The following is a 15005-nucleotide window of genomic DNA, read 5'->3' as shown; positions in this document are numbered from 1 at the left end:
GGCTGCCTGTTTCATGCAAAAACATGACAGTGGACAATATTGAGTTCTCATGAAAGCAGACACATTCGTCCCCACGGCCAGAAATTGGGTACCCAGACCCAAGCCTCAAATCTCATTTTAGTCTCCATAGCAATGTCAACATCCCTTTTACCGTCAGGCCTCAAAGGCTGACCAGATTTCATGATGTGGCTGCTTTATTGAGCCTGATCTTCTTTTGTTGCCCCCTTTGGCATTCAATCAGCATCCGTGTTGTTCTGGCCCGTGGCTATGAGCTTGGCTGCGTAATTTGGTTTAGAGCTGAGTGGGAACATCTGTTCTACAAAGCCTCAGCTCCTTCCATTCCTCGGGCCTCAATGGAAAAAACTAAGGCCAGCAGTGGGGCCGCTGCTGCATCAGGACCTCCAAACCAGCACGCCACAACCTTCGAGTCCAAACCCTCTCAAGAGTACTCCCAGGGGTGAGAGAACATTTCATACCATGGGGGAGATGAAAGCTCATTACCAAGCATGATGAATCTGCTCTTACCCAACAACTCGATTGATTGTGGATGAACCATAAAATTATGTTTCTGTTACTTTGAATTTCTGCAGGTGAAAGTTTCATTCAAATTTGAAGAGATTACCCCAAAAAAGGTTTGCAAGTAATTTATTTAATTGTGTCAGCGGTATGATTTTGTCTCCAGGGCATTGCTCCTGCCAAATGGTACCACTGTCAAGTTAGCTCCTAACCAAACCAGCACGCCACAACCTTCGAGTCCAAACCCTCTCAAGAGTACTCCCAGGGGTGAGAGAAGAAGAGTGACGGGGCTTTGGAACGCAAGGTTCAAATGCGTGATGTCGTGTAGGATTTATAGGTGGACTGACAGTGACTAAGAGTGTGCTCTATTCATTTCAGATGTACAGTAGGATTTAAACTGTGAAACAAAGTGTTTCATTCAGCCTGACAACTCACATGGAAAATATTTTTTATGCGAATATAGAGTATATACAGTTGAGACCGTAATATGTGTTTCAATATTATTGCTATTATCTAGTCAGAGATGTGTGGTCACAGGCATAACAAATGAGCACACATTTTGTGCCTGTGCCAAAATCCACATAAAGCTGGGATTTATAAAATGCTGTATTTTATTTGAGCAAATGCTGATAAACCCCTTCAAATCGTATCAAACCATCTAAGTTCAACATTTTGAGTTACATGTTTATTTGCTTTTTTTGGCAGATGGTTAGATGAGAAGAATGATATCACTCATAAAGTTTCAATCAAACCAAGCTGGAGCCAGGAGACCGTTAGCTTATCTTAGTTGATCCCATGAATTTTTCCTCTAGTGCCACATTTAGGGGCTGTGAATAATCTCAACAACTATTAGATTGTATTCCATTCAGTCTGAACTGTACTTTATGTTAATGCTAATTAACTAATGTAAGCATGCTAACACACTAACTTAACAAATGTTAACCTGCTAAACATCCGAATGCTAGCTAACATTGTCATGTGAGCATGTTAGCATACTTATGTTAGCATTTAATTGCGCCGCTGTTCCTGAGTTCTTAAAAGAGCCGCTTACAGCTGTAGAGCCTGAGTCTGGTTTCTCAACGAATCCCCTGTCTAGAAAACCTGCGTCCTCAGTTAAGAGACTTTTGGAAACCGAAGCTGAATCATCACCCTTGGAACATCTTTCACAACACAATTAGTTAAGTGGTCACGGTGCTCAGCCAAAGCACAGCAAGAATGAGAGAGGGGATTAAGAAAAGAGAGAAAACTTGCTCACATATATATCCAAGGTTGAGAGCAGAGTCATAGCACACATCCAGCACTCAAGAGAGAACTTGTTGTCTTTGGTAATTGTCTCTGACGCTCACAATGAAAAAGGAATGAAAAAGCACGTTTATGTGCTTGTGGCGATTTTGATAGTGTTTGCCGCCATCATTTTAAAAACTCATAACGTCTGGCCTTTGTATCCGCTGTCCCACTATCTAGAATCTGATAAAGAGGAAACAGTTGGGTCCAGGGACGGTGTAGATTTTAAGAGACCTTTCTCCTCCACATGTACTCACACTGGCATCGACTTAATCTCCCCGGAACGGGCTCTTCTGTTAAGATGCAGAGGGAAAAAATGCAGACCAATGGCAACGTAGCGGTGCATTACCTTTTCATTTTAATGAAGGAACAGAATTTATCTTGCCCTGTTCTTTCCTTCTTCATTTTTCTTGAGCATATCGAGGCATGCATAATTTATGTAATAAATAATAATAATAATAACTACTGATTTAAAAAGTACATATATCCTAAATAAGATCCACTAGCGGAGAAGAAGAGGGCGTAGTTCTTCTGACCAGATTTCTCAGCAGCGTGTAGTTGGCAGAAACAGACACATGAAGAAGAAAAGAGTCTTGTATGCAAATGTTTGATTTGTTCGTTTGGACAAATAAACGCCCTTCCTGGACTTTTGTTCTCCTTGTTGGCGAGAGCATGATGTCAGCTCGCAGGAAAATAGCAAACACATTGATTGATTGGGTCTAACAGTAACCCTGCGATACATGCGCAGCCATTACTGACGTCTGAGTAGAATGGGACGCCTCCACGGAGACAAATTAAATGGATATTTTCTTGGGGAGGCTTTCTCAGGGAGTCCACTGGGTTAAAGAAAGAGAGATTTTCCTGACGCTGACAGTACATGAAATCTTCCTGTGTGTGTAAATGAGAAAGACCAGATTACGTCCAGTGGACACCTGGCCGTGACCGTCTGCTTCATATCACCGTGGGAACACATTTACTGTAGCTCCATGATTACACAGGTGAACAAGCACATGCACACATAAATACACACGCTGATTCGGTGTACACATGAAACAACACTCGTTCACTAAAACAAAGCTTTATTGTGTTTCCTCCAAATTATGACAAATAAATGATCATGACAGATATAAAATTTAAATTGCAATAAATCCATTGTTGTGCAGTCATTACAAAGAAACTTGCAAGATTCCCATTACATTATCCATGAAATAGCAGAAGGAAGTCCTAATCTTTCAGCTTCTTGTACATTCTGCAGTTTAAATGGACATCAAGGTCACGGATTATGCAAATGCTCTAATGTAACAAAACCAACCAGGCAGTGGAAAATATCTATAATATTCTGACATATACGTCCTCCACTTTTTCATGAGTTGTAAGTACAGAAGAAAACAAGCTGTCACAGGCTCTTTTACAGTTTTTCATTACCATGTGAACTATAATATATACATGACAACATGTCAGCAGGGCAGATAATCTCTCTGACATCAGCTGAGTCAGTATTAGTATCAGTCAGTCAGTGCTCTTTCTTTCAACACTTCTGATCTGATTTATTTACAGCGTGGTGTCACTCACAGTGACGGAGCCGACGTACACTTTGATACAAACTGTTTAGCTTCTGTCTGGAGTCAAAGAGTGTCCTTGCATTTCCGACCTGTGGACGCTACAGTAGTTCAGACATATTTCAGGAGCTGATTTTCCACAGCTTCAGCTGTGCTGTTGCCACAGGGAAAACATTTGTGTCCAAGCATTTGCATCCTCTAGTCTGAGCGATTGTGGCCTTGACTGGACCTAACTCTCATGTGATCAGCTTTCATTCTCTCTGTTCGCATTAGCATGTTGTGAATCAAGGGATGCAAGGGACCTTAATGATGAATTGTAATACATTTTTGGTCTAATGTTGTGCCATTCAACCTCACCTTTGGGATCCATCTTGGGATCCATAATTGGGATCCATCTTAGTCAACCATGAAGATTGAGAAAAAGTATATCCCTTTGTTTTACTGTATGTTGCTTTTTTTAAATGTTTTAGCAGCACCATTGCACCAAATATTTCTTGCACGCAAACCAATGCATGCACTTGCTCGAGAGGTTTGTGTATGAGTAACCAGAAGCTATAACCAGAAGCTATAACCAGAAGCTGTGTATTTAGCCATATTTGGGCACATGGTTGGATCATAGATGATGCTGCAGGAGGAAGTTTAAGAGATGTTTCTAGAGACATCTTGATCTGTATTTTTTCTTCAAGAAACTGGGTCACTTCATAACCGCCATGAAAACATGATAACCTCTGCCTTGAAAGAGTTGCAAAGTTAAACCACCACTTCAAGTGTTGTTGTGTTTGACACTCATGAGAGATTTTGGGTGGAATATCCCTTAAAAATGTGACTGCTGTAAAGCTGTAGTAAAATCTTTGTATAAGTGATGGTAAAAAAATACAAAAAGTGGAATTTCCCATTCACACATGTAAACACATGTATTAGTTTTCTTTTTCCAGGCTGTTGTGTTACATGCAGTTTTTCGTGCAGCACATGGCCCCAGAGTTGTCGCAGTGCTGATGGTACACTCTCTCCCCTCGTGTAGCTTCACTGTGCCTCACCCGCTGCCTTTTCCCTCTCCTCAGACAGTACATCATTAGCTGTCTGCTGAACACCTGGAGGTAAAGCCAGCGAGGTAATTATTGAGGGCATAGCCACGTCTGCACGCAACCACCATTAACCCATCGTACCTCATTTAAAGTAGAGAAAAAGCCTTGTTGTTGTAAGCGGAGAAGGAGAGAGAGAGCAGCGTGGATTGCTGATCAGCCCTTGACATGTCAAATATGATACAACGAGTGTCTCTGAGGCTGGAGCTAATAAAGCCTGGAATTTGCTGTTGCTTTTTCATCAAGCACCGGACCTGGAGCGGTGCCAGGACCGAGGATGAGAGAGGCTTATCCCCTACTCTTAACTGTGAAGATGCAGGAATTCATGAGAGGGGAACTCACACACACACACACACACACACACACATGCACGCACGCACACATACGCACACACACACACACACACACACACACACACACACACACACACACACACACACACACACGCACACCAATAACTTGTTTGCTTCCCCAGCCCAAAAGAAACAGGAAAAGATTTTGAGGAGAGCCGGCCTCAGAAATCTTTACGTCTGAGAAAGCTCATAAACGACTGCAGGGACCGGATTTAGAGTTTGTGTGTGCGTGTTTATGGGCATGTTTGTCTATGAGTGAGTGCACTTGCATCTACAGAATGATTGTGTGGACCTGTTATGCATTTGCAATCCGGTATATGCGTGTGTGTGTGTGTGTGTGTGTGTGTGTGTGTGTGTGTGTGTGTGTGTGTGTGTGTGTGTGTGTGTGTGTGTGTGTGCGTGTGAATGTGTGTGGGTTTTTGTCTGTATTTGAATGTGTTCTATCCTGCTGTAACTGCATAATCACCTCAGTTGCGAGGGCAGCAGTTTCAGGTAAAAAGGATAAAAGCTCAGTTCTTCCTTTCTTACCTTGATGCCTCATTTCCTCCCTTCGGTCGTCACTGACGAGCCCGAGCAGCTCACACACGTCACGTGCATTAATGCCTGCGAGACTGGCTGCCAGGATGCTGGAAAATCTCAGAAGACATTATTGATAAGCAAGCGGGTTTTATTGTTAATTGCATACATATATATACACTGTAGAGCTCTTTTTTCCATACTAGTTTCTATTCTGCTCTGTCATTGCTCCAGTGGGATTTCCTCTTTCTTGTGTTCATATAAGGCTTTTGTTTCTATATTTATTTTAATAAAACTAAGAGATTAATTGTTCTGTCAGCATTGAACACAACTCCCATTAGGCTCTGATAGCATGTTGCTAAAACTCATAGCATGTGTTGTTTGATAGGATATTTAGCTGTTAAAGCTCAAAAAACGACAAAGCGCTGAAATTGCAGTATGAACAGTGGAAAATAAGCACTCATTAGGCAATGGACAGAAAATCCCAGTATCATGTTTAAGCTTTTTAGAAAAAGAGAAAATTCACTTGTGGGGAGACTAATGGAACAAAGATTTTAAAGCGGGGGTGAGGCTTCAGCGCTGCAGTCTACAGGGACACTTTGAGGTGCAAAATGCTTCAAATTCTGGCTGAGAAAAAATAGGATTAAGGATGTTTTCATCATCTCACGCTCTTGCTTAATGTCTTTCATTGTCAGCATGGGTTCGTGAGCATGACTCACACATATGCACACACACACATTGTGTCTTCATCACACCGGGACATTACATTAAGTTACATTCATTTCCTGGAGATTTACCCGAGCCCTTACCATAACTGCTAATTGCTTAATCCTGACCGTATCTTCACCTTCAAATTCCCAACAATGTGACTGTCTAAAACATATCTATGTCCCCACAACAGAGTACAGGCTCATATAAACACACACAAAAACCATGCAGACTCTTATCAGCAGTTTGATAAGTCAACTAATGTAATAATAAATCATTTCAGCCATGATTATGATGCATCAATCATTTTCAGAATGTCTGCTTACACATTGTTGTTTGAATTGTTTTTGAAGGGCTTAAGTTTTACACTAAATGAAACATGTAGGATTTTAATGATCTCTCTGAAAATGGTGATATATACCTCTGAGCACCGATCAGCATTTAGCAATATTTAAATGTGATTCTGATGACAGATGGTTGGTTGTTTGCTGATGTCAGTCACATCTGATCAAACCACATGACCCTGCAACAAATTAGCTGAGATTCTGAGTAAAAGCTTCATAAATAATAATTTTCTAAACTTTAACTCATTTATTGTAATCGAGAAATCAGGCTTTAAGATTTAAACGGTCATTCTTGTGATGAGAACTTGGCTGAAGATAGATACTGAAGAATGTAAAGCAAACACGTAATACTGAAAGTGGGAACAACACATATTGACTTCTTACAGCTCGTGAGACTGCACCTTGTGGCTATGATCTATTGCAGTGAATTGTTCATGACATAAAACAGTGCAACTGCCAGAGAGCACACTTTGCATACTCAGTCTTTACAGAAAGGCAGATCGTTGGTTATGTTTTGTGAAAAAATGCTTTTGCACCATAAGACTCAACCAGTTATTCCAGTATAGCAGGAGTACAGTACAGGCTGGATAATTTATGGGTGCATACACTCTGCTAAACCTCATTTATCTACCCTGCCAGACAGTCAAAATGCATTTATCAATTAGCCCTGGCTGTGTGTGCCCTTGGGGCTACAGTCCCAGCCCTCACCTACTCAGAACTGAACTTCAATCCGTCATCCTGTCAGAAAAACAGGGAGGGCAGAGCATCCTGAAAAAAAAGGCCTTTTGAGGAGTCAAAGGAAAGACAAGCCTTTAAAAGTTAAGTAAAATATATTTTCACTCATGAGTGTTTTGCAAAGCCTGCATTAAACTGATGTCTTGTTTTTGTCAGATATTCAAATATGTAATTGAAATGTATTGGGATATGTAAAATGTAGATATTGTAAATAAAAAAAAACATTATTTGCTGAGGTTCCTGTAATGAGTATTTTCAGGGTGGGAACACAGGGTGATCTACAGCATTTAGACTCTTCTGATCAATTCTCAGCAGTAAGTCATGGCTTTGATGACGGAACTCCCTCCAGAGGAACACAGAGGTAGCACACACACATGTATTAAGCAAAATAAACTTTATTTATATTTTCATACAGTAAAACTTCAAAAAAATGTACAACACAATGCAATGCAATACAAGTTTATACATATTTTTCTATTCTGCACATTTTACATTTCCATGTTAAGTCTTATGTTAATAATACTTCTGGTAAATAATCTGTCTTCATATCTATAAAAATAAAAAAATACATTCTATTTGTACTGTACACTTGACACAGGATTTTGCATTTGCAGCATACCAAAGTTGTGGTGTCTGGTGTCTGTGGCGACATTCCAGCGCTGACTCACGGTACAGTGTGAACAACAGATCAATAAAGTGTGTCAAAGGAATTACAAAAACTGCTTAAAATTGCAAGGATGAATGCATATTTTTAACTATGCCAGTGTGTTATCATCATCAGTGCAAGTACCTCCCTGAAAATTCAAACCAAAACTCAGAGGAAACGGTTAAATGTGTATCAGTGCACACAGGACTTGGGTGGGGAGCACATTGTGGTTTAACCGCTTGAAACTGACAGGCAGCTGGTGGTGGAGCTCAGCCTATATTTTTTGGGTGCCCTGCGAGGCTTGGTTGGAGTTGATGGTGGGGAGGCCACACTCAGATTCCTGATCTTGTTAAAACTGTTCCTCAGACTGTCCCTCCTGCTCTCCGAGGTGCTGGTGGTCTCCTTGGATGTGAATGTGTCTGGGTGGCAGAGGCCAGCCTTCAAACAGCAGCAGCACAGCAGCTCAGCGATAGCCTTCCTCATATCACTGCTGCCCAGGGCATAGATGATGGGGTTCAGGCCAGAATTCAAGACAGCGAGGGAGATGAAAAAGTCAGCACTGAAAAGCAGCGTACACTGGCGGGAGTCACAGGAAAAATCCACCAGTAGCAGCAGGAACAGTGGGCCCCAGCACAGCAGGAAGACTCCAACTATAGTGATCACAGTTTTAAGCAGATCCAAAGAGCGTTTGCGACTGCGCTGGGCGCCCAGCTGTGCATTCTTGTGTACGTGGCAGTAAATGGAACCGTAGAGCCCGCCGATAGCCAGGAGGATGAGGAAGAAGATGATGAGACAGAATAAGATGTACCTCTTGGAGTAGAGAGGGAGAAGGGTGGAGCATCCATCCAGGCTGCACACACAGTTCCATCCCAACAATGGGAGAAAGCCAATCAACATTGCCAAAATCCAGCAGAGTGCTACCCAGCCGTAGATCCTATATGTCTTCCTCGCTGACTTCTGGGGCATAGGCTTCATCATGGTGCTGTAACGCTCCACAGCAATCAGAAACAAACTGAATATGGATGCAGCCAGGGCCACAAACAACATCCCTTCCCTGAAGAGCCACAGAGCCGGGGTGAGGCGAAACGTCTGGGTGCCGGACATACAGATGTTGACCAGGTAGGCAGCGCCGGTGAGGAGATCACTGAGTGTGATATTGGCGATGCAGACGTAAACCCAGCGTCGGCTGTGGCGGATGCGGGAGATGACGGCCACCAGCACCAGGAAATTCTCAAGGATGATGAGAATACTGATGAAGAGGAAGCCGGCCATGGAGGCACTGATGTGGTTGTGTGGGTTTGAGATGGTCCGGTTCTGCAGGCGGCCGGTGTGGTTGTAATGACGCAGGACCACTTGGTTGATCTCGCTGGCTGCAGTGGTAACGTTTGATATGGTGGTGTTGCTGGGGTAACTGGGCAGGTGGTACAATTGGGGGCATGAGGAGGAGGAGGTGAGGGAGGCGAAGAAAGTCATAGCAGCGGCTTTGCTGGTCAAAATAGAGGCTGCGGGGGGGAACAGGCTGAACCGAGCCGGTGCGAGCTACACGGGAATTAGTGTGGAACTCCTGTTGTCAAACAGGCTATCATCACACTCTAACCACTGGAGCTCTGCCTGTGCACAACACACACACACCTGAGAAGACAAAGGAAGAAGAATTACCAACAATTTAAATGCAATTCCCCTAGCTCTCACGACTGCATTGTGTGCTTCCTCATTACGGGGCTTCAATCAATTTAAAAGGCATCATTTAAAAGCCTCCCTCATGTACAACACTCCGCCTAGTTGTGGTTAACGCAGGACGAGTGAGCAGCTGTAGTGGGCATTTAAATCACCACGTGAAGGAAATGCACACAGTGTTTTCTTCCAAGAATGCTGGCAGATGCTTGCATACAATTCCCAAACAACATTGCATGGAGAATAATGTTGAATAATTGCAAAAATGGCAAAAACATATTTTTCTTTTTTCCCCTTAAAACTATCATCAGTGACATCAATCAAAAATAAATTAACCAAAAATGTCTAAAGAAACATGAAACTCTTTTTTTTTTGCATATATATTGCATTCTAATTGCATCCTATTATATGTTGATGAAATCCATGAAATCTTAATATCATAGCTGCAGAGCAATGTGAAAGTTGTGTGGTGGCGAGTACTTACTCTGGCTGCTGGTGGAGATGCTGAGTGAGGTTTGATGGGGAAGTAAGCCAAAGAAGGTTAGTCACACACACCACACCCAGAAACACACACACACACACACACACACACACACACACACACACACACACACACACACACACACACACACACACACACACACACACACACAACATGCAACAGAGGTATTGCCGTCAGTTTTGTTCCATTACTTTGAAAAATGACGAAGAAACTGTGAGAATTTCACAGTTTCCTAAGATTATACAATTTCACAGTCTAAGAAGTCAACATTGTGAAGTATCTTCAATCTATTTCACATGTATTTTACTCTCACTGATATTTAACAATTCTGCACCACTTTTCTGGTGCATCAAGATAACCATGTTTTTCAGAACCCATATAGATTTCACATCCAATCATATTGCTCAAGCTGCCCTATGACTTATACGGGAAAGGCTTTTTCAACACACGTGTCAGACTAAGAAGGTTGTAAATGTTTTGTAAATCTAACACAATGTTTTTTCTCAATATTTCTCAGAAAGTAGAAAAACAGGAACTATCAGTCGTATAGAAAGGAGCCCCTCCCTGCTTATAGGGTTTCATACGTTTCATCACACAGCTGTTGGTGGTGGTTTGGGTACACAAGACACAGTCATACTATTCACTCCATACTCATATTGTCACCATGCATGACACACTTGACTTGAGTAAACCGCCAACCGTGCCACCGCAGGCAGTGGCATTGAGACCATGACACTCTCAAGTCAACCATAAACACATACTACACTGAGAAAGAAAGAAAGAAAGAAACTTTATTTGTCATATTACATACTTTTTACATACATACATGAAATAGGTCTTCTGCATCTAACCCATCCTTAGCAGGAGCAGTGGGCTACTGAAAAGCGCCCGGGGGCTTAGAACCAGCATAGCAAGCACCCGAAAGTGATGCCAGACCCTAAAATCAAGAGACCCCTTTATGAATATGAGCAAAACCAGAACTTGTGGCTGAACACATTTGCCCTTCAAAGTGGATTGTTCAAAGACTTATGATTATGCATTTCAAACAAAGTAGGCTCTAATTGTATGCACTATACTTTTCATTTATCAAATGCTTCAAAACATGCTAGTGTGGTCTGGAAAGTGGTTGAAAGAAACGTTTAAGAAAATAAAACTAAATGCCCCTATGTTTCTCAAGGAAAATATAGTTGTTTTCGGGCTTACAGAATGTTTTTTTTTAGTGATGCAAAAAATTGCGATCTGTCATCTTCCATCTATGTCCATAACCAAACTGTGGTTTTACTCAACAGGTCTCCAGTTTGCATGGTTTCTCTGTTCAAGAGCAAAAAATGTAAAGTGCAAATAAAGACATAAAACCCCACAAAGGTCACATAACTGTGAGGCATTCACCTTCATTGTGCAACAGTAAGGAGGCATAACATTCACGGGCCTTCCCCGTGAAACCACAGTATCTCGTTTCTAATACAACTTCTCCTTTTTATTCCTGAGATGTAAAAACAATAGATTTGCATCACCAAACCATACAGTACGATTTTTTATCCATCCATTCATCCATTCATTTTCAACCGCTTATCCGGGGTCGGGTCGCGGTGGCAGCAGGTCCAGCAGGCCGACCCAGGCTTCTCTCTCACCCGCAACATTTTCCAGCTCATTCTGGGGGACCCCGAGGCGTTCCACGGCCAGCCAGGAGATATAATCCCTCCAGCGTGTCATCTGTCTTCCCCGGGGCCTCCTACCAGTTGGACGTGCCTGGAAAACCTCCAATGGGAGGCGTCCAGGAGGCATCCTGACTAGATGCCCGAACCACCTCAGCTGACTCCTTTCAACACGAAGGAGCAGCGGCTCGACTCCAAGCTCCCTCCTGATGTCCGAGCTCCTTACCCTATCTCTAAGGCTGAACCCGGCCACCCTACGGAGGAAGCTCATTTCGGCCGCTTGTATCTGAGACCTCGTTCTTTCAGTCACGACCCAGAGTTCGTGGCCATAGGTGAGGGTTGGAACGTAGACCGACCAGTAAATGGAGAGCTTTGCCTTCCAGCTCAGCTCCCTCTTCACCAAGACAGACCGGTACAGCCCCTGTTTTACAGCTGCAGCCGCACCGATCCGCCTGTCGATCTCCCGCTCCACCTTACCCTCACTCGTGAACAAGACCCCGAGATACTTGTACTCCTTCGCTTGGGGTAGGCAGTTTGTCCCCACCTGGAGGGAGCAATCCACCGGTTTCCGGCTGAGCACCATGGCCTCAGATTTGGAGGTGCTAACTCTCATCCCTGCCGCTTCACACTCGGCTGCAAAACGCCCCAGTGAATGCTGGAGGTCACGGTCCGAGGAGGCAAACAGGACCACATCATCCGCGAACAGCAGAGAGGCGATCTCGAGACTCCCGAACCGGATCCTCTCCGCCCCCTGGCTGTGCCTAGATATCCTGTCCATGAAAGTCACGAACAGGACCGGTGATAAAGGGCAGCCCTGGCGGAGGCCAACACCCACCGGGAACGTGTCTGACTTATTACCGAGGATACGAACACAGCTCCTACTGCAGGTGTACAGAGACCGGATGGCCCGTACCAACGGGTCCGGCACCCTATACTCCTGCAGCACCCCCCACAAAAACCCCCGAGGGACCCGGTCGAAAGCTTTCTCCAGGTCTACAAAGCACATGTAGACTGGTTGGGCGAACTCTCAGGACCCCTCCAGTAGTCTTGCGAGGGTAAAGAGCTGGTCCACTGTTCCACGGCCAGGATGGAATCCGCACTGTTCGTCTTGAATCTGAGGTTCGACAATCGGTCGGAGCCTCCCTTCCAGCACCCTGGCATAAGCTTTTCCCGGGAGGCTGAGCAGTGTGATACCACGTTACTTCGAGCACACTCGCCGGTCCCCCTTCTTGAAGATGGGAACCACCACCCCGGTCTGCCAGTCCATGGGCACTGTTCCCGACCGCCATGCGACACTGCAAAGGCGTGTCAGCCAAGACAGCTCAACAGTGTCCAGCGCTTTCAGCATCTCAGGGCGGATCTCATCCACCCCCGGCGCCTTGCCACCAAGGAGCTTTTTGACTACCTTAGTGACCTCTGCCAGGGATATAGGTGCATCCACCCCAAGGACTTCAGGCACTGCCCCCTCTCCAGGGGACATGTTGGCCAGGTTTAGGAGTTCCTCAAAGTGCTCCTTCCACCGCCCGACGATGTCCACAGTCCGGGTCAGCAGTTCCCCCCCCCCGCTAAGAACAGCCTGGGGTAGGCCCTGCTTTCCCTTCCTGAGCCGTCGGATGGTTTGCCAGAACTTCCTTGAGGCCAACCGAAAGTCCTTCTCCATGGCCTCCCCGAACTCCTCCCATGCCCGGGTTTTAGCATCCGCGACAGCCACAGCTGCAGCCCTTCTGGCCTGCCGGTACCTGTCAGCTGCTTCAGGAGACCCCTGGGCCAACCGAAAGGCCTCCTTCTTCAGCTTGACGGCTTCCCTCACCCCCGGTGTCCATCACCGGGTTCTCGGGTTGCCGCCACGACAGGCACCGATGACCTTCTGGCCACAGGTCCTCGCGGCCGCGTCCACAATAGAGCTATTATATAGAATGTATATGTAGAATGTGTAAATCGAAGGATACTGTAGCGAGATTGTTATTGCAAGTCAAATGGGGAAAAAGGAAACAACACAATTCATCTCACAGCAAGCTGCTGCAACCTGAGGTGTAAACAACACCCACAACCGTTGAAAACGCCCTTACGCTGGAAATATAACTTCAAACGGTACCGTTCCTACCAAATGTGCACAAGCTAGTAACCACAAGTGCGTGTGTGTGTGTGTGTGTGTGTGTGTGTGTGTGTGTGTGTGTGTGTGTGTGTGTGTGTGTGTGTGTGTGTGATTTATCTGATAAGCAGAGCTAGAACTGTAGACTTGTGCTGTCGTGGCTCTAAACAAGATTGTACTTGTGCCCTCAAGGCAGTCCATGGATTCTATTCTTCATCACTTTCTTTTATATTTGTGCATCCTGTTCAGAGTTGCAGGGGGCTGAAGATGGTCCCACAATGCACTTGGTAAGAGAGCATGCATACAGGTTGCTGGTCTGTCACACCTACAGGCATTTAGGTTTCCTGTGGGACCTATGCCAACATGCAAAATCTAACCACAGCCATCCAAGTGGGTTTGAATCTATCACCTGTGAAAACCTTAATGCGGAATAGTTCATGTGTAATTTTATAAAACAGACTTTGTTTTTGCTCATTTGTAATATAATATAATGTATGATATGTAATGTTTGTTTAAGCATATTAAAAAAAGAATCACTTTCTCAGTGAGCCCTGGTGTACCAGTCATGGACACATGTCATGAACACATGCCGAAGTCTGTCAGAGTTGATATTATGACATGGCCAGAGTTTTCTCAGTCCCAGCATTTGGTCTTTAAGGCACTTATACATGTGCATTCCTAACACAGTACTCCACTGATTTAGGTTTGCACTGAAATGTTTTTAAACAGCATAACCGTTGATGTAGCAGAACCAGAGGTATTGTTCTATATTCCTTGCTAAAAACCTGCCGCCTACATAACCCACAGTGCAACTCAACTGTCCATTGTTTGTTTCTTGAGCCGCCAGCTTCAAGCAGAGATGAGGAGTGGCCTCACTCCAGTCAAACTCCTCTGGATTGTTTTCACGTTCTTGTATTCTTCAGCTCTACCTGATCACTTGATATACTTTATTAAATGTCATGCCGCTCCTTCTGGAGCCACAAAAGGCTGCATGATCTCTAGGGTACCAGCTGCAATGAAAACCTGCAGACTGTTGGCTCTGCATGGCACACACCACCCTTGCACCGTTGCAGTTGTGGTTACTATGATGCTATTGTGCTATGATGGAGACAGTTAAAAGTGGGTGTGACACCACATCTATGGACAGAAATGGTTTGATGGTGGTACTAGACACAAAAAGACTGAACAAATAAATGCCAGTTCCAATCTGATGTTTGAAAGGTTATTGGTCACAACACAGAGCTTTTATTATTATTATTATTATTATTTTTATGGCGACACCATCTGGCCAATCAGTGCAATTTATTAATCAACTTATTTCTATCAAATGTGGTTGCGC

The 15005-nt window shown here is 44.2% G+C and overlaps 1 protein-coding gene across 1 annotated transcript; it reads right to left on the bottom strand.

The window, feature by feature from the left end:
• Window positions 1-7697: 7697 nt before the first annotated feature.
• Window positions 7698-9216, bottom strand: s1pr4 (sphingosine-1-phosphate receptor 4; the record flags this gene model as incomplete). The annotated part of the gene is made up of 1 exon (XM_079221017.1): window positions 7698-9216. One exon carries the CDS (start codon window positions 9214-9216, stop codon window positions 7975-7977), a length of 1242 nt encoding a protein of 413 aa, XP_079077143.1. The 3' UTR covers window positions 7698-7974.
• Window positions 9217-15005: the final 5789 nt, after the last annotated feature.

The sequence above is a fragment of the Taurulus bubalis genome (genome assembly GCF_910589615.1).
Source record: "Taurulus bubalis genome assembly, chromosome: 7".
In the NCBI taxonomy this organism is placed as follows: Eukaryota; Metazoa; Chordata; class Actinopteri; order Perciformes; family Cottidae; genus Taurulus; species Taurulus bubalis.
This window is presented reverse-complemented; position numbering and strand designations above follow the sequence as displayed.